At 38.2% G+C, this 24,377-nt stretch overlaps 1 protein-coding gene across 3 annotated transcripts in view; it reads left to right on the forward strand.

Annotated features, from left to right (window-relative positions):
- The window catches only part of LOC126419325 (lachesin-like), a 140,615-nt gene that overhangs the window by 110,551 nt on the left and 5,687 nt on the right, over positions 1–24,377 (forward strand). For 2 of the 3 annotated variants that reach the window (XM_050086507.1, XM_050086508.1), the window contains exon 6: positions 4,273–4,607. The exons of the other annotated variant lie outside the window; for it this stretch is intronic. In XM_050086507.1, the coding sequence (XP_049942464.1) occupies positions 4,273–4,589 (317 nt within the window). In that variant the 3' untranslated portion in view covers positions 4,590–4,607. Of the gene's footprint in view, positions 1–4,272; positions 4,608–24,377 lie in introns of those variants that run through there. 3 annotated transcript variants of the gene reach the window in all.

Here is a 24,377-nt window from a genome sequence, read left to right on the forward strand (position 1 = left end):
CACCTTATAAGCCCATTACAGACTTTACTGATTATATCCTCATTTATTTTTCATCATACAATTAATCATTAAAGAATATGTGTATGTCTACAGTAGTGACATATGGCTAACTTGCAACACAAACATTTTGTGGCTACTATACGGCAGTTTGTTTTGAACTGTAGTGCTCCAGACAAGATGACTCTTGTATATACTATTATTTATATATATTTATGATGCTGGTGCTGATTTTGTGTTTACCATTTGACGATGCCACTATGGCTCCAGTATATTAGGACACATTTTTATAAAACAAATATACCTCTTCATATTTAAAGTAAACAAATGCACATGTACGTCAGTAGTATTTTTGATCATTGTCTATTTTGTTGTTTTAAGCTGTAGACAATCTGCTAGTATATTTGTGTTTTTCCCATATTTTCTGCAGATCTGAAGATGGTCATTGTAGACCAAAACTGGTTCTCTGATGACAAAAAATTTGTGACTATAGATGTGTAGTGAAGGAAATTTACTCTGCATAATAGTCAGAAATGCTGACCACTGAGCTATGAGAATGTACATTTTTATGACAGTGTATGCACCCTGGAACAACTGAGATATCTGGGGAAAACCTGGCATTCTTTTCATCCAGGAAGAATCTGAGAAAAACCCAGGAATTTTTTAGAATTCCAGAAATTTTTCACTGTTTTAGTTTTCAGTTAATTTTTTGTAATTTTGACTGGTAAGAACCGATACTCAAACAAAGAATTTTACATTATTCCACTACTGCATCAAGAAAACATAAATGAGAGGATAAAACTTTATCTGCAAAGAAAATGCGCCATTTACACCAACAAAACATAGTGCACCACAAATCTCTGCTGACAGCAAAATGTGTCAAACACTTTAGGACAAAGACCATGCAAAACTTCATAACATTACACTGCTTTCGATGAGTGTGATGTCACAAATGTTTACACTTCTAAAGGACTCCACCAGTGTGGATTTACCCATGGACATTCATTCACCGACCACACTGAATAACTTTAAGTTTTAATGTAAATTTCTTACTCAACATGTGTGAAGCAAAACAAAACAAAACTGCACAACCATGCTTGATAAATAGATAAACAAGTCTCAGCCATATTGCCTCATACCGTTGCTAACTAGCCAGGCAGCCATACTACATGCACCAATCCCATGTGGCAAATGATGGAGACGTTTTATGAATTCAATAAAGACGCACACCTTATATTAATTGACTTCCATCAGGTATACACCAGCATTAATTGGACTGCCCCCTGGAATATAATGTGGGTGTTAAGCATACCAGTGAAGTACATTAGGCTGATTGCAGCTTGTTACAATGGATCAGGTTGCCAAGATCAATTGTCAATACCCTTCACAGTTATGAATGGATTGAAACAGGGTGATCTCCTCTGACCAGTTCTATTCAACGTAGTGGTGGAAAAGGTGAGATGTGCAGTTGGCCTTAATAGGGTGAGAGAAATGGTTGAAAGTTATATGTCCTTGCATTTGCTAATGATGTGGTGATTGTGGGCAAAACTCTGAATGAGGTGACAGCAGATATCTCTCACTTTATGCTAGAAGTGAGCAAACTAGTGTTACTGGTCAATGATGAGAAAACAAAGTATAAGGAGGTCTCTCATCGACAAAATGATATGGACATCATTAGTATAGACAGCCACAATTTTGAAAGAGTTGTAAAATTCACATATCTGTCGTCAGTACTGTCGAATAAAAGTGAGACAGAGAAGGAAATTGGACAACGAATAATAAGGGTGAACCAGGTGTACTATGTTGTAAACCACCTATACATGTCACACATTGTATCTCAGGGAAGCAAAATACAACCATACATATCACTAGAGCGACCGGTTGCATTATTGTGGTTGCGAGATATTGGCAAATACACAGACAACAGAGGAGTGTGTTTGTGCATTTGAGAAAAATATTTTAAGGAAAATTTATGGCCAGATATACAATGCAGAAACTAAAACATGGGAAAGAGCACAATGGAGATCCGTATCGGCTGTTGTAGAAAGCTGATATTGGGAGAGTGATTGAAAAAAGACTACGGGCTGGACATGTTCTATGAGCAGAGAGCACTCTTCCTAACACCCAACTGGTAGACATCTAAGAGGTCATCCATGAATGAGGTGGAGAGACAGGACCTTAGTGACCCTGGAAGAAGCAGATCCAACAGCGAGCAATGTAGATACCCAAGACAGAAATAAATGGGCAAACATGATTCGTGGACTTGACATGTTAATCACTTCATTATGTTCTATGCATGGCTTGTATTTGTATATTTGTTTCTTCTGCCATGGGCCTTACGGCCTGTGTATGTGCAATAAATGATGATGATGATGATGATGATGATGATGATATGAAACGACTCCACACACGAGCAACAGATTGCAGTGATCTGTCGCATAGGCGACCAATCAATTTGCAGATTGCACGTGTGTAGGCAAATCACAGCAACTGGTCACTGATCACTGATCACTGGTCACATGAAAATCCCAAGCAATCTGACGGACCACATGGGATTGGTGCATGTAGTATGGCTGCCTGGCTAGTTAGCAACGGTATGAGGCAATATGGCTGAGACTTGTTTATCTATTTATCAAGCATGGTTGTGCAGTTTTGTTTTGTTTTGCTTCACACATGTTGAGTAAGAAATTTACATTAAAACTTAAAGTTATTCAGTGTGGAAACTGGATTTGCTATTTATATTAAGAAGTAATACAAAGTACACCTTCTAATTTTGCAGTGATTAGCATTTTGAAGCGTGTGCTATGGAAGAAGAATTGATGGAAAGTTCATAGTAATAGTTGTGATACAATGGGCTCCCTCTTATGATTCTGAGTTATTTATGAAATAGTTATAGACATCATCAAAGTTGTAAACTTCTAAACAAAATTACATACATAACTACTGTAATTTTAAGAGGACATTTTAATTTTCGTTTCCAGGGCAAATCTATTATACAGGGTGATTCAAAAAGAATACCACAACTTTAAGAATGTGTATTTAATGAAAGAAACATAATATAACCTTCTGTTATACATCATTACAAAGAGTATTTAAAAAGGTTTTTTTTCACTCAAAAACAAGTTCAGAGATTTCAATATGGCCTCCTCCAGACACTCGAGCAATATCAACCCGATACTCCAACTCATTCCACACTCTCTGTGGCATATCAGGCGTAACAGTTTGGATAGCTGCTGTTATTTATCGTTTCAAATCATCAATGGTGGCTGGGAGAGGTGGCCGAAACACCATATCCTTAACATACCCCCATAAGAAAAAAATCGCAGGGGGTAAGATCAGGGCTTCTTGGAGGCCAGTGATGAAGTGCTCTGTCATGGGCTGCCTGGCGGCCGATCCATCGCCTCGGGTAGTTGACGTTCAGGTTTCATAACTAACCTTTTTCGTAGGACTCTCCATACAGCTGATTGTGGAATTTGCAGCTCTCTGCTAGCTCTGCGAGTCGATTTTCCTGGGCTGCGAACAAATGCTTGCTGGTTGCGTGCTACATTTTCATCACTCGTTCTCGGCCGTCCAGAACTTTTCCCTTTGCACAAACACCCATTCTCTGTAAACTGTTTATACCAACATTTAATACACCACCTATCAGGAGGTTTAACACCATACTTCGTTCGAAATGCACGCTGAACAACTGTCGTCGACTCACTTCTGCCGTACTCAATAACACAAAAAGCTTTCTGTTGAGCGGTCGCCATCTTAACATCAACTGACGCTGACGCCTAGTCAACAGCGCCTCAAGCAAACAAATGTACAACTAAATGAAACTTTATAGCTCCCTTAATTCGCCAACAGATAGTGCTTAGCTCTGCCTTTTGTCGTTGCAGAGTTTTAAATTCCTAAAGTTGTGGTATTCTTTTTGAATCACCCTGTACAGTTATACTCAAATTGCTTATCATTTTATATAACCTAACTCTCCATTGTACAGTTTATAACAAGGGAATCGGTAGTGCTGCTATTAACATCATCTCAATAAACACATGAAGTAAATTGTGTAAATATTTGCATTTAAATTATAAGTATAACAAATTTAAAGAAACTGAATACTAATAAATGTAAAACAAATTTTGTTGGCATACTGGAAAGACATACACAATCAATTTGGTGCCATTGAAAAATGTAATATATTCTGTAAATTAAGCTAGAGTTCTCAAAATAAGCATTTCAACACAAGTTTAATAAATTATAATTCTCCTTTATTTTAAATTTATGTTTTACAAGTGTTCCCAGGGATACGGAAATCAGCTGCAATTGCTGCTGGACGCAACAGTTCATTTCCAGTAGCAGCATTCCTCAACACAATGATGTTCATAGTACTGATTGAAATTGCTCAGCAAATTGCTCATATGTGGTGCATCAAGGCAAGCAACCGGTTACAGGCAATATCACATTTGTCGGACTTCTGTGATTCGTCACTCATGTGTGGGGCCCTTAAAACATCATGGGAAACTATTGTGAATAGTGGTTTGAGAATGATTACTTTCAAAGTAAATTTCCTTTTAAGCAAGATGAATTTTGTTACATGTGAGAATGTGTGATAAATTTCTTAAATCACAGATCATTTGACTCTCATTCAAAACGTAACACTTTGAGAACCAGCTACATAGAAAAATTTCAGACCCAAAGACCAGCCATTTACGCCATTATTTAAAATTTTACTGGCACATTTGTGTTTGATATATTGTAAAGGGATACATATGTTAAAAAAGACCAATATTACATGCGAAACCTTAGTTTTTGCTGTATATGTACTGTATGTATATTAATTTAAACCATTAAATTTTCCTATTTGCATCTTCATGCTACTTAAAAATGATGTTGCTGATGGGTGATGGATATCTGCTGTCATTGGCTGGCTAGATCACATGCCATGGGGTAGGATTGGCTGTCAGAAGCACATAGCAATCTTGATTTTAGTGCTTTGGAAGCTCCCATGCTGTTTTGATGCAATTCATAATACAAAAACATGTAGTGTACATGTTGAAGCACGGCAAAGAACTTTCCAGAATGTGTTGTTTCTTTGCTGGGTTTCTTTTCCTCAAGTGCTGGGAAGTTCTATGTCTGTGTATGAAACCCTTACCATTCAAAGTATTGCTAAGTTTTATAGCTCTCAGGGAAAGTATATTGTGACTTAACATGGCATAAATAAATTTCACTGGAAAAAGTACATTTTCACTTTGAAGAAAGTGTGTTTTTAACTTTGATACCCAGGAAAAATCCAGGAATTTTTTCCTTGTCCACATATACACCCTGAATTAACCACATATCATTTGTGACAACTTGAAACTATGCACCAGACCAGATTCAAACACAGATACCTGTCTTTTATGGGCAGTTTGCTACCAGTTGCACTCTCATGGACCCAGTCACAATTTCAGTTTGCCACAAGGCACTCCCCTGCAACACAATTATCACAAGTGAAAATTGCAATGTATATTCTGTCCATGAATAAATAAACATCACATCATGTTAACAGCATCTTCCATTAGTTCTTGGTAGAACAACATTGTAATAAATGAAAAGCACCAGTCTGCTTTTGTTCCACAGTATTAATTTTATTGTGTTAACCAGTTTTTGGCTTGCAAGGCTATCTTCAGACATTTACTGAGTATTGTCACCAAAGAAGTTACAATGCTTGCAAACAATTTTGGAAGAGAAGTAACAAGTCTAGAAACATACAGTAAGTAACATCTTTGACAGTGTGGTGGTAATGCAATGACAAAGTAAAAAATTGAACAGTAAATAGATAAAAATGGAGTAGACAGGAAAAACTTCAACACAAAATAGGAACAGCATGCCTACATAACAGTTTCTATTAATAAACAAAACTAATAAAATAAAGGCTTCATCAGGAGGCATAAAACATGAATAGCGATATACAAACCAATTAAAAGAAGAAGAAACAATTATGTTGATAATTGTTCTTTTCTTTTAATTGTGTGCCAGATGGATCTAAAACCCAGGGCTTTACCTTTTGTAAACTAAGCTTTTATCTACTGGGCCATCAGACCATGTTTTATGCACTGATTCAAAGCTTTAAAACTCAACAGAATATCTTCTGCATATGTTAATGGACTAGAAAACTTTAAGGAAATGTTATGTCAGAAGCTTTGTTTGATCCATTATCTATGACATTGTGTTCTCAGTGTTCTTACTCCAGAAAGTACATAATAGGTGCAGTTTGAAAGAGAGGAAGAGAGGTACTGTTAGACTGAAGTTTTAAGTTGGATAAGTACGATATACACTAAAGGTTCTTTATCTGCCAGAAACTCAAGTTGCCTTTCTGTAACATTATAGTCTAATTTAATAAGCACTGAAATTGAAATGTTATTTTTGTTTTTAAAATCTCCTTCCCTAAAATATTGATGACTCCACATCACATTTCTTTTGATGTTCCTTGGGCATAATCCCTTTTTTGTTTATTATATGTGTGTCTGTCATTCTGTGTGCTTTTTTGTATTAAAACATAACAAAAGTTGCTTCTTTGCATTGCTGTGTCTGAATTGGAATTCCTGTAAACCTTAATAGGTTGTAGTAGTGTGCAAGTTGTCTCTGGTCAGCAGTAACAATGCCTGTCGCGTGTGTTCTGAAAGCCATCCTCAGTTCATACAGGCAGCTGGTGGAAGTGGTAAAGGTTGCTGGCCTCATGTATGGGATGCAAGCAGAGCTCGCAATTTGTGGGACTGTTTGCAGTGTTGATTGGAGTCATTTGGTTTGGAGCTGAGTGGAGGGTCTCAACCAAAGGATTCGCCGAGTCTATGACGGTCTTCGCTGCAGATTTCTAGACCTTGACTATAGTGTGGGGATTTGTAGGACTGCCCTTGATAGGTCAGGGATGCACTACACAAAGGAACCAGCTGTTCGGATAACAGAGCATTTGTGAAGTGCACATGAGGGCTTTTTAGGCTAGGTAGTTTGAGGTGCTCTGATGAACACTCACCAGTCGATATGCAGCAAGGGAAGTCAGACCATACTCAGAGTAAAAACACTTCAACTGTCAAAATTTTATCAGTAAATTGCCATGGTATTCAAACAAAGTTCCTGAATTTAATGCCCTCCATGAAAGTTTTCGCACTCAAATTATTCTCAGGACTGAGAGCTGATTGAAACCTGAAGTGGAAAGCTCTGAGAAATTTAGTGAATCATAGTTTCGGAAAACTATCTTGAGCAGCTAGTTCACAGCCCACATGCAATGGAAACATCTTAGACTTTGCAGTTACAAGTAGACTTTACCTTATTGACAACATCAGTACAAAAACAGTGATTAGCGATCATGATGTCATTATTGAAACTAAGGTTAAAAAAGTTATCTAAGAAGGCTAGGAGAATGTTTCTGCTGGAAAGAGCGGATAAGCTATTCTAGCATCTCACTTATATAGTGAAATAACATCTCTTAGGTCCAGTAAGATGAATGTAGAGGAATTATGGACAAAGTTTAAGTAGATTATAAATTGTGGTCTGAAGAATTATGTGCCTAGTAACTGAATTAAGAAGAGACTCATCAGCATGGTTTAATAATGAGAGTCAGAAAATTCTGAAGAAGTAGATGATGTTGCACTCTTGGTTCAAGAAAGAATGCGCAAGTGACAACAAGCAAAGGTTAGCAGAGATTCGTCCATCTGCGAAAAGATCTGTGCACAAAGCATACAACTACTACCACCATCATACCTTAGCAAAAGATGTGGCAGAGAGCCCGAGAACATTCTGGTCCTATGTAAAGTTGCCAAAAGGATCTAAGGCAATTGTCTCATTTGCTGATCAGTCTGGTGTGGCAGCTGAAGATAGCAAAATGAAAGCCTGAGTTTTAACTTTTACATGCAAGAAATCGTTCACACAGAAGAATCGGACAAACATACCGTCACTTGACCATCGAACAGACTCAAATACGGACGACATAGTAGTAAGCACCCATTGCATAGAGAAACAACTGAAGGAACTGAAACAAGTAAGTCACCAGGTCCGGATGGAATCCCAGTTTGGTTTTTCACCCCCAGTTTGGTTTTTCAAAGAGCACTCTACAGCAATGGTCCCTTACTTATGGCGAATCTCTGACACATTGCAAAATACCAAGCAACTGGAAAGAATCACAGGTGACTCTTGTGTACAAGAAGGACAAAAGAATGGACCCACAAAATTACAGACCAATATCCCTAACATCAGTCTGCTGCAGAATCCTTGAACATATTATAAGTTTGAATATAATATCATTTCTTGAGACTGAGAAGGTTATGTCCACAAAGCAGCATGGTTTTAGGAAGCATATTCATGTGAAACTCAGCTTGCCCTTTTCTCACATGATATACTGCAAACTATGGATGAAGTGCAACAGGCAGATTCCATATTTCTAGATTTCCAGGAAGTGTTTGATGCAATGCACCTTTGCAGGCTGTTAAAGAAGGTACGAGCATATGGAATAGGTTCACAGATATGCAAGTGGCTTGAAGATTTCTGAAGTACAGTAGAACCCCTCTAATCCGACCTTGGATGGTCCGTCACTCCAGTTAGTCCGACCATGCTGAGGCTCGCGAGCCTGTGCCAACTTGTCACTGACTGGATGCCTGTCAGGCCATTGTTGCGGTGTCTATCGTTGTGCATATTGTTATACTGTACGTTATTGTGCAGTTTTATCCTTTGTTGGGATTAAAAAACTTCATTGTTTGCTTTATTCCGTGTTCTCTGCCGTACTTATTACTGTAGATTCACTGTGTGTACAGTTGTCTGTTTTTCAACATGTCTGGATTCGAACATAAACATGTAACTCTTTCATTAAATGAAAAATTAGCAGTGCTACAACGACTGGTCGAAGGAGATTCGCTACAAAAAATTGCAAAGAAACTGAATGTAGGTGTTATGACAATTAAGGATTGGAGGAAGAATCGGAAAGACATTGACTCCTATACAGTTACGATTGAGTGTAAAAACACTTTGCAGAATCGCAAAACATTAAAAAAGCCTAAACTTGAACTGCTTGATAATGCATTTTGGATGTGGTTTTGTCAAGAAAGAAGAAAAGGAACTCCAATGTTCGGGCCAATTCTCAAAGAAAAAGCGATAGTTTTGCACAAAAAACTGGAAGCCGAAAGTAAATTTGCTGCTCCTGAAGGCTGTATTGATCCTTGGAAAACTTGTCAAAAATGTATCCTTGACTTTTTTTCCAAGTAATTTGTTTTCGTTTTTACTGTAAAAACAACGCATACAGTATAATCATTTCTTAGTTTATGCATACAGTAGTTTATTTCTTTGTAAAAAATTTCCTTTTTATATACAGTGCTATAAACATTTTTTAGTTTACAGTATATATTGTTTATACATTATTATGTACAGTTGTTGTTGTTGTTGTTGTTGTTGTTGTGGTCTTCAGTCCTGAGACTGGTTTGATGCAGCTCTCCCTGCTACTCTATCCTGTACAAGCTTCTTCATCTCACAGTACTTACTTCAACCTACACCCTTCTGAATCTGCTTAGTGTATTCATCTCTTGGTCTCCCTCTACGATTTTTACCCTCCACGCTGCCCTCCAATACTAAATTTGTGATCCCTTGATGCATCAGAACATGTCCTACCAACTGATCCCTTCTTCTGCTCAAGTTGTGCCACAAACTTCTCTTCTCCCCAATCCTATTCAATACTTCCTGATTAGTTATGTGATCTACCCATCTAATCTTCAGCATTCTTCTGTAGCACCACATTTTGAAAGCTTCTATTCTCTTCTTGTCCAAACTATTTATTGTCCATGTTTCACTTCCACACATGGCTACACTCCATACAAATACTTTCAGAAACGACTTCCTGACACTTAAATCTATACTCGATGTTAACAAATTTATCTTTTTCAGAAACACTTTCCTTGCCATTGCCAGTCTACATTTTATATCCTCTCTACTTCGACCATCATCAGTTATTTTGCTTCCCAAATAGCAAAACTCCTTTACTACTTTAAGTGTCTCATTTCCTAAACTAATTCCCTCAGCATCACCCGACTTAATTCGACTACATTCCATTATCCTCGTTTTGCTTTTGTTGATGTTCATCTTATATCCTCCTTTCAAGACACTGTCCATTCCGTTCAACTGCTCTTCCAAGTCCTTTGCTGTCTCTGACAAAATTACAATGTCATCGGCGAACCTCAAAGTTTTTATTTCTTCTCCCTGGATTTTAATACCTACTCCGAATTTTTCTTTTGTTTCCTTTACTGCTTGCTCAATATACAGATTGAATAACATCGGGGAGAGGCTACAACCCTCTCTCACTCCCTTCCCAACCACTGCTTCCCTTTCATGCCCCTCGACTCTTATAACTGCCATCTGGTTTCTGTACAAATTGTAAATAGCCTTTCACTCCCTGTATTTTACCCCTGCCACCTTTAGAATTTGAAAGAGAGTATTCCAGTCAACATTGTCAAAAGCTTTCTCTAAGTCTACAAATGCTAGAAACGTAGGTTTGCCTTTCCTTAATCTATCTTCTAAGATAAGTCGTAAGGTCAGTATTGCCTCACGTGTTCCAACATTTCTACGGAATCCAAACTGATCTTCCCCGAGGTCAGCTTCTACTAGTTTTTCCATTCGTCTGTAAAGAATTCTTGTTAGTATTTTGCAGCTGTGGCTTATTAAACTGCTTGTTCGGTAATTTTCACATCTGTCAACACCTGCTTTCTTTGGGATTGGAATTATTATATTCTTCTTGAAGTCTGAGGGTATTTTGCCTGTTTCATACATCTTGCTCACTAGATGGTAGAGTTTTGTCAGGACTGGCTCTCCCAAGGCCGTCAGTAGTTCCAATGGAATGTTGTCTATTCCGGGGGCCTTGTTTCGACTCAGGTCTTTCATTGCTCTGTCAAACTCTTCACGCAGTATTGTATCTCCCATTTCATCTTCAGCTACATCCTCTTCCATTTCCATAATATTGTCCTCAAGTACATCGCCCTTGTATAGACCCTCTATATACTCCTTCCACCTTTCTGCTTTCCCTTCTTTGCTTAGAACTGGGTTTCCATCTGAGCTCTTGATGTTCATACAAGTGGTTCTTTTATCTCCAAAGGTCTCTTTAATTTTCCTGTAGGCAGTATCTATCTTACCCCTAGTGAGATAAGCCTCTACATCCTTACATTTGTCCTCTAGCCATCCCTGCTTAGCCATTTTGCACTTCCTGTCGATCTCATTTTTTAGACGTTTGTATTCCTTTTTGCCTGCTTCATTTACTGCATTTTTATATTTTCTCCTTTCATCAATTAAATTCAATATTTCTTCTGTTACCCAAGGATTTCTACTAGCCCTCGTCTTTTTACCTACTTGATCCTCTGCTGCCTTCACTACTTCATCCCTCAAAGCTACCCATTCTTCTTCTACTGTATTTCTTTCTCCCTTTCCTGTCAATTGTTCCCTTATGCTCTCCCTGAAACTCTGTACAACCTCTGGTTCTTTCATTTTATCCAGGTCCCATCTCCTTAAATTCCCACCTTTTAGCAGTTTCTTCAGTTTTAATCTACAGTTCATAACCAATAGATTGTGGTCAGAGTCCACATCTGCCCCTGGAAATGTCTTACAATTTAAAACCTGGTTCCTAAATCTCTGTCTTACCATTATATAATCTATCTGATACCTTTTAGTATCTCCAGGGTTCTTCCATGTATACAACCTTCTATCATGATTCTTAAACCAAGTGTTAGCTATGATTAAGTTGTGCTCTGTGCAAAATTCTACCAGGCGGCTTCCTCTTTCATTTCTTAGCCCCAATCCATATTCACCTACTATGTTTCCTTCTCTCCCTTTTCCTACACTCGAATTCCAGTCACCCATGACTATTAAATTTTCGTCTCCCTTCACAATCTGAATAATTTCTTTTACTTCATCATACATTTCTTCAAATTCTTCGTCATCTGCAGAGCTAGTTGGCATATAAACTTGTACTACTGTAGTAGGTGTGGGCTTCGTATCTATCTTGGCCACAATAATGCGTTCACTATGCTGTTTGTAGTAGCTTACCCGCATTCCTATTTTCCTATTCATTATTAAACCTACTCCTGCATTACCCCTATTTGACTTTGTATTTATAACCCTGTATTCACCTGACCAGAAGCCTTGTTCCTCCTGCCACCGTATTTCACTTATTCCCACTATATCTAACTTTAATCTATCTATTTCCCTTTTTAAATTTTCTAACCTACCTGGCCAATTAAGGAATCTGACATTCCACGCTCCGATCTGTAGGATGCCAGTTTTCTTTCTCCTGATAACGACATCCTCTTGAGTAGTCCCCGCCTGGAGATCCGAATGGGGGACTATTTTACCTCCGGAATATTTTACCCAAGAGGACGCCATCATCATTTAATCATACAGTAAAGCTGCATGCTCTCTGGAAAAATTACAGCCGTAATTTCCCCTTGCTTTCAGCCGTTCGCAGTACCAGCACAGCAAGGCTGTTTTGGTTATTGTTACAAGGCCAGATCAGTCAATCATCCAGACTGTTGCCCTTGCAACTACTGAAAAGGCTGCTGCCCCTCTTCAGGAACCACACGTTTGTCTGGCCTCTCAACAGATACCCCTCCGTTGTGGTTGTACCTATGGTACGGCTATCTGTATCGCTGAGGCATGCAAGCCTCCCCACCAACGGCAAGGTCCATGGTTCGGGGGGGGGATAGCATTATGTACAGTAGAGTACTGTAATTTGTTTGTCGTTTTTCCTTTTAAAACCAATACATATTATAGGGTGTGTAGGCGATTTTTAGTTAATATACTGTGTAAAAAACATCTTTTTATATTACTGTAGACATCGTTTAGTTCTTAAATTGTTTAGTTTTTTGTACTAAATGTCTTTTTATATTTTTTGCAATAAATATTAGATTTTTCGGATAATCCGACCTTTTTCTCGTTCCGACCATGGTCTCGGTCCCTAAGGTGATGGATTAGAGGGGTTCTACTGTAACAGAACACACTACATTGTACTCGATGGTGAGTGTTCATCAGAGACCAGGGAAGTGTGATAGGACTGCTGTTATTCCTTATATACATAAATGATTTGGTGGACAGGATAGGCAGCAATCTGTGGTTGTTTGCTGATTATGCTGTGATGTACAGTAAGGTGTCGAAAACGAGTGGCTATACAAGGATACAAGATGACTTAGACAAAATTTCTAGTTGAGCATGTGAGGATTGTGGTACAAAAGGCAATTAGTTGACTTTAGTTTATTGGAAATTTCTAGGAAAGTGAGATTCATCTGTAAATGGGACTGCATATAGCAAGTTGGTGCAACCTAGTCATAAGTACTGCTAGAGTGTTTGGGATCCATACCAGGTTGAATTAAAGGAAGACATCAAACCATTTCAGCGGTGGGCTGCTAGATTTGTTACTGGCAGATTTAAACAACATGCAAGTGTTGTGGAGATGCTAACTACAGAATGATTCTGTTGCCTGCAACATGCGTTATGAGTAAGAATCACAAAGATAATGATATCAGAAATTAGGGCTCATATTGAGTCATATAGACAGTCATTTTTCACTCGTTCTATTTGGGAGTGGACAAGGAAAGAAAATGACTGTTGGTAGTATGGGGTATCCTCTGCCATGTGCTGTAAGATGGATTGCAGAGTATCAGTGTAAATGTAGATGTTATGGGCCCTTATTAATCACACAATTTCAGCTAAGAAGTTGATTACATCTTTTGTTTGATATGCAGTTTGTGTCATCTCGTTTTTATGTCATGTCAGGTGAAGGAACCACAAGAAGAATGGTGAAAATCAACAGATCGAATTTCCAGCTTTGGAAATTTCAAATTCAGATTTTGTTTGGCACCTGCATTTGAGATGTGGTGGACACCGAGAGACCAAAACCCATGGATTTGATGATGTCTGCTTGAAAACTGTGGGTAAAAGACAATGATCACACCAAGTGTTGCATTTCGACCACAATTGAGTACTCACAACTAGCAACAACTAGCATTTTTGATAACAGGCACAACTGCTTATGAAATGTGGAAGAAACTGTGCATGATTAATGGACAACCATCCGAAGCAAACAAATTTTCTTTCATGAAAAACTGCCATGAATACCAAATGAATGTGAGTGATTTGGTGTTGCGGCATATCGCAAAAATCATGAACTTTGCAAGTTAAAACTAATGCTGGATATAACGATCATGGTCAAAATCTTCAGAAGCCTTCTAATGATGTTCATTGCCCTAGTCACAGCCTGGGATAGTATGCCTGGAATCAGCAAATGATTCTGAAATGTTAAGGCCGACTCATCTCCGAAGAAAAGTGATCGAACAACATGGAGAAGGTGGCCAGTGTCCTGGTGGCGACTTCATCTCAAGACTGGAAGAAGGAGCATAAAGGTACAAAGAAAAAGAACCTGAATCAAGTGAATTTAAGAAGAAAATTTACTCATTGAACCTTTGGCAAGGAAGGCCATCTGTTGAGAAACTGCCATTCTATGAAGAAAACTAGTGTGCAAAATAGAGGCAATGTAAATGTGTTCATTATTACTGATGGTGGGTCACACAAGAGTTCCACGTAATAAAGTGACTTCTGAGGGTGTGCTGAATGCTGATGTAAGTAATGTCTGTATTACTGAGATTGGAGCATCGTGTCACATCACTTTTCACTGGGAGTCGTTCAATGAAATTTGCTAATGACAAAACATTGAAACTTCACTTGGAGAAAATGCTAAACATGAAGCGAAGGGAATCAGATCAATTAAAATACAGAAATTTGTAAATATGTGTTGGGAAGATGAGTGAATTGATGAAGTGCTGCACGTCACAAAAATAAGGAAGAATTTGTTTTCTGTCAGTATTCGTACGACAAATGTTTTGAGATGAGCTTTGTAGATAAGTTTGTAAACATTTCTCATGATGGATGTGTTTCTGCCCAAGAAATAAGAATATAAAACAAGATTTGCTGAATTTTATTTTATTTTATTTTATTTATTTATCATTATTATTTTTTTGTTTAAAATCAAACATCCAATGTGATTTGAATTTTTCATCCACAAATAACCTCAAAATCTGACATGACAGAATGTGTCATATAAATGTCAAATTGGGGTGATTGTGAATTAGATCAAAACTGGTCCTATCAAGGCAATAAGCGTAACAAATGTGGCATCATTCTTCCGCAAGGTGTGTCAGTATGGAAAGCCTGCCCATTAACGCTTTAACAAGAAAATCAAAGCAAGAAATTTGGAAATCAGTGACTTCATACACAGTGAAGTAAGTGGAATAATGGAGATTGAATCACTCTGTGGTGTGAAGTATTTTGTTACACTCGTGAACGATGCAGTGTGTCTTCATCATACCTATTTTTTGAGAAATAAATCTGACGTTTTTGATTGTTTCAAAGAATTTGTGAAGATAATGTCTGATGGGCAGTCTAAAATCCTAAGCATTGATTGAGGGACAGAATACATGACAAGAACATGGAGAGCTACCTCATCAAATGTGGAATAGCACTTGAGACAATGGAATCATATACTCAAAAAAAAAAAAAAAAAAAAAAAAAAAAACAGGAATACAGAACATGAAAACAAGGCTACCATCGAATCCATGAGGTCCATGCTCATTGTGGTGAATTTTCCAAAAATTCTGTGGGTGGAGGCAGTTAACACTGCTATTTATACATTGAATTGATCTTCAATCAAAAAGAGAACAAATGCAACAACATCCAAATTATGGTCAGGCAGAAAACACCAAATCTCTCAAATGAGGACTTTTGGGGTAGAAGCATTCATCTGTGTTCCTGAATTGTTCCACAAGAAGTTGGAACCAAAGGCCAAGGAAATGGAAATGGAAATAGCGTATTGCGTCATAGGCCGGGAGTTCCCAGACGGGAAGTTCAGCCACAAAGTGCAGGTCTTATTGAGTGTGATGCCACATTGGGGGACTTGTGCGTCAACAATGGGGTTAAATGATGATGAGGACAGCACAACACCCAGTCCCTGACAGGAGAAAATCTCCCGTCCCAGCCGGGAATTGAACCCAGGCCCCCGTGCGTGGCAATCCAACACGCTAACCATTCAGGTGGCAATCCAACACGCTAACCATTCACCTAATGGGACGGACAAGGCCAAGAAAATGATCTTAGTTGGATATCAGAGAGAATCTCGCAATTACAGATGTTTTGATTCAGAAGTAAAAAAAAAAAAAAAAAAAAAAAAAAAAAAAAAAAAAAAAAAAAAACACTGAATCCCATTGCGTGAATTCCAATGAGGGAATCCTGACCACCGATAAACTTGTTTTGAAGCGGGACTGTGTTGGTTTACGCCATTTATTCCCTATTTTGGACCCCAATATCAAAGAATCTGATGGGGAAGGTGGAGAATAGTACGTTGAGCCACCAGCTGAAGATGAGAGAAAAGTACAAGCAGAGGGTGACTGAGATCCTGAACAATCACTCAAAGATTGGCAGCAATCTTATGGATAACATGCCAGGCACATGAGTCTACATCAGCCAGATGTAACGTAAAAGTTGACTGTCTTGAACTGAACAGTTTTGAAGACGCAATCTAGGATCCAGACAAAAAAATGCAAATGAGCAATTGAAAAGGAACTAGAAGCACACCAAACAAGTGAAACTTGGGTTATTGTGTCAAAATAGACCCAAAGGACGATAGATTCAAAGTGCGTCTTCAAAGTACAAACGTCAAAAACAGCAAATGGCCTCCATATTAAGCTCGACTTGTTGCTTGAGGCTTTACTCAATGTTCTGGTCTGGACTAAAATGAAACTTACTCCCCAGAGTGAGATATGACTCGTAGCACACTTTGATCGTAATTCCAGGCGAAGAAGATTTTGAACTGTTTAATTTGATGTAAAAACTGCATTTCAATATGGAAAACAAAACAAGGAAATTTATAATTTGGTGCCACAAGGTGTGTTGCTGGTTGAGAATGAATATATATGAAGGCTTAAAAAGTCAATATAAAGTTTAAAGCAAGCTGCCATTTCTACATCTACATCTATATTCTGCAAACCAGTGTGAGGTGTATCACATAGGGTACACGCCACCGTACCAGTTTCTTCCTGTTCCATTCACATATGGAGTGTGGGAAGAATGATTATATGAATTCCTCTATGGATGTAGTAATTATTCTGATCTTATCCTCACAATCCCTATGTGAGCGATATGTAGGGGATTGTAGTATATTCCTAGGATCATTATTCAAAGCTGGTTCTTGAAACTTTGTTAACAGACTTTCTCAGGATAGTTTACACCTGTCTTCAAGAGTCTGCCATTTAAATTCCTTCAGTATCTCTGTGACACTCTCCCATGGATTAAACAAACCTGTCACCATTTGCACTCCCCTTCTCTGTATACGTTTCAATATCCTGTTAGTCCCATTTGATATAGGTCCCACACACTCGAGCAACATTCTAGAACCAGTCACACAAGTGATTTGTAAGCAATCTCCTTTGTAGACTGATTGCACTTCCCCAGTATCCTACCAATAAACTGAAAGTCTGCCACCTGCTTTACCCATGACTGAACCTATGTGATCATTCCATTTCATATCCCTACAGCGTGTTACACCCACGTATTTGTATGAGTTGGCCAATTCCAACAGTGATTCATTGGTATTATGGTCATAGGATACTATGTTTTTTTCATTTTTTAAAGTGCAAAATTTTACATTTCTGAACATTTAGAGCATGTTGCCAATCTCTGCACCACTTTGAACTCTTATCAAGATTTTACTGAATATTTATGTAGCTTCTTTCAGAAAGTACTTCACTAAAGACAATTGCATCATCTGCAAAAAGCCAGATTTTACTATTAATATTGTCTTCAAGGTCATTAATGTACAACATGAACAGCAGGGGTCTTAACACATTTCTCTGGGGACACCTGAAGCTACTTCTACATCTGACAATGACTCTCCATCCAAGATAACATGCTGCATCCTCCCTACTAAAATGTGCTCAATCCAATCACAAATTTCTCTTGATACCCCATATGATTGTGCTTTTGACAATAAGCGTAGGTGTGTTACTGAGTCAAATGCTTTTTGAAAATCAAGAAATACTGCATCTACCTAATTGCCTTGATCCAAAGCTTTCAATATGTCATGTGAGAACAGTGCAAGCTAGGTTTCATGTGATTGATGCTTTTGAAATCCATGCTGGTTAGCACTGAGGCTCATTATGTTTGAGCTCAGAATATGTTCTAAGATTCTACAACAAATCAAGATCAAGGATATTGGGTGGTAGTTTTGTGGATTAGTTCTACTACTCTTCTTGTAGATGAGTGTGTCCCCTGCCTTTTTCCAAGAACTGGGCATGGTCTTTTGTTTGAGGGAGCTACAATAGATTATAGGTGGGGCAATTCTCCTGGGTTTTCCTTTCTAAAGGAAAATTTGAAAACTGAGTTAACATTTCAGCTTTTGCTTTGCCTGTCTCATTTGTTATGGACTGGAAACAAACTTTGGTGCCACTAACAGCCTTTACATACGACCAGCATTTCTTTGGCCTCTGTGAAAGATCACTTGACAATATTATGCTACAGTAGTCACTAAAGGGATCATGCATTGCCCTCTTGATAGCCAAATGCATTTCATGCAGCATCTCTCTATCTATAGCCCTTTGCTTTGTTTTGTACCTATTATGCAGTAATCTCTGTTCCTTAGGAAGTTTCTTTACAGTGACTGTATACCATGGAGGTTCCATCTCATAATTAACTGTTCTGTTGAGTACATACCTATCCAGAGCATGGTCAACTATCCTTTTAAACATGAGCCAGAGTTCCTCTACATGTTCCTGCCCTGTGCTGAAGGTTTCAAGTCCAATATTTAGATATGACACTACAGATTTTTTTATCCAGTTTACTGAAAATATATATCTTCCTTTTTGTTTTAGTTGTCCTTTGTACTTTGATAATCACTGTTGCCACAACTGCATTGTGGTCACTGATACCAGTTTTGACATGGACATCCTCAAGGAGATCAGATTTAGTTGTTGTTATTAGATCCAATATATTTCCATCATGAGTGGTGGGGTTTCTAACTATCTGTTCTGGGCAGTTTTCAGAGAATGCATTTAGTAAAGCTTCACGGGATGTCGTATCACATCCACCCCTAACAAAAGTGTAATTTTCCTAATTAATTGATGGGTGATTAAAGGCTCCAGCGATAATTGCAATATGATGGGGGAACTTACATACAAGTGAACCAAGGATTTCTCTAAAGTTTTTGGTTACATCAGGAGGTGAGTCTGGTGAGTGATAGGAAGATCCAGTTATCATTTTATGCCCACCCCTGAACCCCTGATATTGTGTCTTGCCTAAACAGTTTCACATGCAGCTTCAACTTTATCTCAGTGGCTTTGAGTTTCTTGTCTACTGCAACAAATACACCATATACACAATATAAATACACAAGATACACTTAAATTTTTCCCAAAAATCTCACTGCTTTCAATTTCAGGTTTCAATCAGCTTTCCGTTCCTAGTGTCATGTGAGCTTCGCTGCTTTACATGAGCACTTCAAACTCTGGCACTTTTTTGGAAATGCTTTGGCAGTTTACCATTAGGATTTTAATACTCATACGTGTTGGAGGCACTTATTTTGACCTTACACTGATATTTCTGTGTTTTCTACACCTATCATTATGTGGATTGGATGGAGAGTCACCTAATCTAAAAAACCCTTGTGTGCTAACTGAGTTGCAGCCTATGATGTGTAGTGCACACTTGACCTATTTAGGGAGATCCTAGAGTCCTCAACCCGTGGTGCAAGTCCAGGAAGTTGCAGCTTAGCTTGTCACAGGACCTTTGAAGTCTCTGGTTCAGTCCTTCCACTCAACTCAGAAAGAAAGGGCCATGATCAGTTTGGGGCATATTGCTGCAAATTGTGAGCTTCGTTGAAACTCCATGCACAAGGCTGGTCTTCTCAACTTTCTCTACCAGTTGCTGGAATGACCCAGATGACAGGAATCATTTGTTCCAATGCATTCCACAATCTGCAGTTGGCTGCACCCTGTTACCTCAGTGGCTGCTGGAATAGCCTCATCATCTTGTCGAATGAGCCCCGAGACAAACACAATGAGTTGTTGGAATCAAATGTTTTGAAAGTTCTTGAAGAATTCGATTTCAAAGAGAGTGGTGCAGATAAACGTATTTTCAGTGGAAAAGTTGGAAATGATAGGTCTTTATGACTTTATATGTAGAAAATTGGAAACAGCAAAGAAGCAGGTATTCTAGAAGAAGTAGTGAAAACTTCTGTAATAACTGTTTCTGAGTGAAAATCTTTTGCAGAATGGGAACTGAGTGAAACAGAGAAGAAAATATGTTGTTTGTTAACCAAACAGCATATGCAACATGAATCATGAAACGTTTTTACTTGAAAAATTCGAATTCTGTATATTTGTTATGGTGGATTCAAATGTGAAATTAACTCAGATAATGAACGTGTGTCAGTTATGGAGAAATCTCTTGTCCACGAAGCAGTTGGTTTACTTTTATTTCTAATGATGGTTAGTAATCAAACAGATCAGGCTTTTGCAGTGAATGCAGCAAGCAAATACTCAAACAACTATGATGAGAGTCATTGTGAAGCAGTTGTACACATTTTCAAGTAATGTACAGGTGAGGCATGAATGACTTTGGAATACTGTAGACAAAGAGCAAAGAAAAGCTGATTCTTGTTGGGTATAGCGACTCAGATTATGTGAGGGGACATGGAAACAAGCTGGCTGACCTCCGTGTTGTGTTTTTCTTTTATCAAATGGACCGGTAACATGGTTCTCTCTGCATCAAAGAATGGTGACCTTGAGCACCATGGCAGAAGAACATGTGGCAGCTAGAATGGCTGTAAAAGACATGATATTGCCTGTGAAATCTGTTATGTGGTTCCTGAAATCAATGGAATCAAGCAACAAAACTCTATATGGAGAATCAGAGTGTGATAAGATTCATTAAAAAACCCAAATTTCATAAAAGATTGAAACACATTGATATCTGATACCATTCATAAGAGAAAGGTATTAAGGAGGAGCAATCATTATCAAGTATATTCTAAGTGAAAATACTATGCAGACATTTTCACAAAACCATTAAGCAAAGATAGGATTGTGACCCTGTGCACAAGCTTGAACATTGTCAGAGACAGATGTTAAGATGCTCAAACAGTGGGAGTGTCGAAACTGAAATATTGTCCTCATTTTTAAAATATCCCTGCATGGGATACTGATGGCACCACAATCACATTTCTTCTGACGTTAATTGTATGTGGCCCTTTTTTTGTTTATTCGTTGTGTGTCCATCATTACATGTACTTTGCTTTGTATTAAAACATAATAAAAGATGTCTCTTTGCATACTTATATCTGAATTTGAATTCCCATAAACCTTAATAATTAGTGACTTATGTCTACCTATCACTTTCACATATTACAGGAATATATGCCAGTGATTGTTACATATTCCTTTGTAAACTGTGTTGCACAGCTTCAATGCATTTAAAGACTAGTTTTGTGGGGCCACCAAAAGCTGCTTGGATGTTTACTTATTCACAGACAACCAGTTTCAAACAAGCAACCATCTTCAAGTCATGAATGAACATTAAGTCAATTTAAAATGAGGATGTACATCTACATCTGTACTCTGCAAACCTCTGTGAAGAGTGAGGCAGTGGGTGCATCCCATTGCACCAGTTATTAGGGTTTCTTCCTGTCCATTCACGCCTACAGCACAAGAAGAATGATTGTTTGAATGTCTCTGTGTGTGCTGCAGTTATTCTAATCTTATCATCGCAATCCCTATGTGAGCAATACATTGGGGGTTGTAGTATATTCCTGGAGTCATCACTTAAATCTGGTTATGGGAACTTTATTAACAGACTTTCTTTGAATAGAATGAGATTTTCACTCTGCAGCAGAGTGTGCACTGATATGAAACTTCCTGGCAGATTAAAACTGTGTGCCGGACCGATACTTGAACTCGGGACCTTTGCCTTTCGCGGGCAGTGCTCTACCAACTGAGCTACCCAAGCACGACTCACGCCCCATAGTCACAGCTTTACTTCTGCCAATACCTCGTCTCCTACCTTCCAAACTTTACAGAAGCTCTCCTGCAAACCCTGCAGAACTAGCACTCCTGAAAGAAAGGATACTGCGGAGACATGGCTTAGCCACAGACTGGGGGATGTTTCCAGAATGAGATTTTCACTCTGCAGCAGAGTGTGCGCTGGGTTTCACAGGAGAGCATCTGTAACGTTTGGAAGGTAGGAGATGAGGTACTGGCAGAAGTAAAGCTGTGTCTATGGGGTGTGAGTCATGCTTGGGTAGCTCCGTTGGTAGAGCACTTGCCTGCGAAAGGCAAAGGTCCCGAGTTCGAGTCTCAGTCCGGCACACAGTTTTAATCTGCCAGGAAGTTTCATTTCTTTGGATAGTTTACATCTCTCTTCAAGAGTCTGCCAATTTAGTTCCCTCAGTGTGTCTGTGATAGCCTCACAGAGAGCAAACAAACCTGTGGCCACTCATGCTGCCCTTCTCTGTATACATTCAATATCCTCTGTTAGTTCTACCTGGTACAGGTCCAACATACTTGAACAAATTCTAGAAGCGCTCTTACAAGTGATTTGTAAGCAATCTCCTTTGTAGACTGATTGCACTTCCCCAGTGTTCTACCAATAAACCAAAGTCTGCCACCTGCTTCACCCATGACACAGTGACTGAGCTTATGTGATCATTCCATTTCATGTCCCTATAAAGTGTTACATCTAGGTATTTATACAAGTTGGCTGATTCCAATAGTGACTCATTGATATTACAGTCATAGGATACTATGTTTTTTTCATTTTGTGAAGTGCACAGTTTTACATTTTTTAACATGTTGAGAGAGTTAACAATCTTTGAACCACTTTCAAATCTTATCAAGATCTTACTCACTACACCAGTCACAGATGAGAAAATTGACAGGTTTCATACGTCCCTTTCTAACAGAGATTGGTTTGGCCTGTGTTATGATGAGACACATTATACTCTAAGCAATTATCTGCCAGCAAAGGTACTATTTGATAGGTTTCTCAAAGCATTTTTGGGACACTTTAATGACTGCATACCAATAAAGAAATGCAAAGTAACTGACAGAGTCCTAAAAGCAAAAGTTCCAAATAGACAAAATACATGGTATACAAAACAGCTGTCTACTATGAAAAATCAAGTTATGTTGTTGTACAATATTTATAAAAGTCTGAAAACCAACCATGCTAAATTAGCCTATGTTAGATCTAGGAATGAGTACAAAAAAGCAATTGTGGAAGCCAAACAAGCACACAATCTCAGAAGTATTGAGAAATCCACCAATAAGTGCAAAGCAGCATGGACTCTAATAAATAGTGTCGCCAAAGATAAAAGAAGTGACAAAATTAGTATCTCTCTCCAGGAATTTAATGACTTTTTTATTAAATCAGTTGAGGAAGTAGGAAGTGCTATAATTAAACCTGAAATCAGCTCATCACAATTACTGTCAAAAAATATTACTAGGTCATCAACAAACACAAGTACCTTCAATTTTTCTGAGGTCTCACCTGGTTTTATGTTAAGAATAGTGAAGCAGTTAAATTTATCAGACAGTGTAGACATATATGACCTGTCTTGTAACATGCTGAAGAAACTAATAGACTGTATAGTGTACCCCCTAACATATTGTATAAACAAGTGTATACTGGAGGGTTTTTTCCCTGATGAGCTTAAACTGTCTAGGGTAATTCCAGTACATAAAAAAGGAGATAAAAATTCTGTCTCAAGTTACAAGCCAATATCTATAGTCCCAGTTTTCTCAAAAGTTCTAGAATGCATAATTTACCAACCATTATCTGTTTACTTTGATAACATAGGATTAATAAGTGGATCACAGTATGGCTTTAGGAAAAACCTGTCAACTATTGCTGCCATAGACAATGTTGTTAAATACATCCATCAAGTATTTGAAGATAAATGCTTTGCCCAAGTGACTTTTTGTGACCTAAGCAAAGCCTTTCATTATGTAGAACATACACTACTACTCGAAAAAATGGACTTTTACGGTGTTAAAGGTAACAGCCTTAAGCTATTAAGATCATATTTACAAAACGGTAAGCAAGCCGTTTGTGTTGGGGAAAGGAATGTCCAGTATAGAACAAGTTAAGGTAGGTGTTCCGCAGGGATCCGTGCTGGGCCCTTCCCTTTTCCTAATAATGATAAATGACCTGCCATCATTTATTAAATCCAGAACAGTACTCTATGCTGATGATACAATGTTTCTGAACAGCAGTAATGATCTTAATAGCCTTAAAACATGTGTTACAGAGACAATTGAGCAAGCTTCACTCTGATTTAAAGCAAATGGGTTCTTGCTTAATGA

Source organism: Schistocerca serialis, chromosome 9 (assembly GCF_023864345.2).
Source record: "Schistocerca serialis cubense isolate TAMUIC-IGC-003099 chromosome 9, iqSchSeri2.2, whole genome shotgun sequence".
In the NCBI taxonomy this organism is placed as follows: Eukaryota; Metazoa; Arthropoda; class Insecta; order Orthoptera; family Acrididae; genus Schistocerca; species Schistocerca serialis.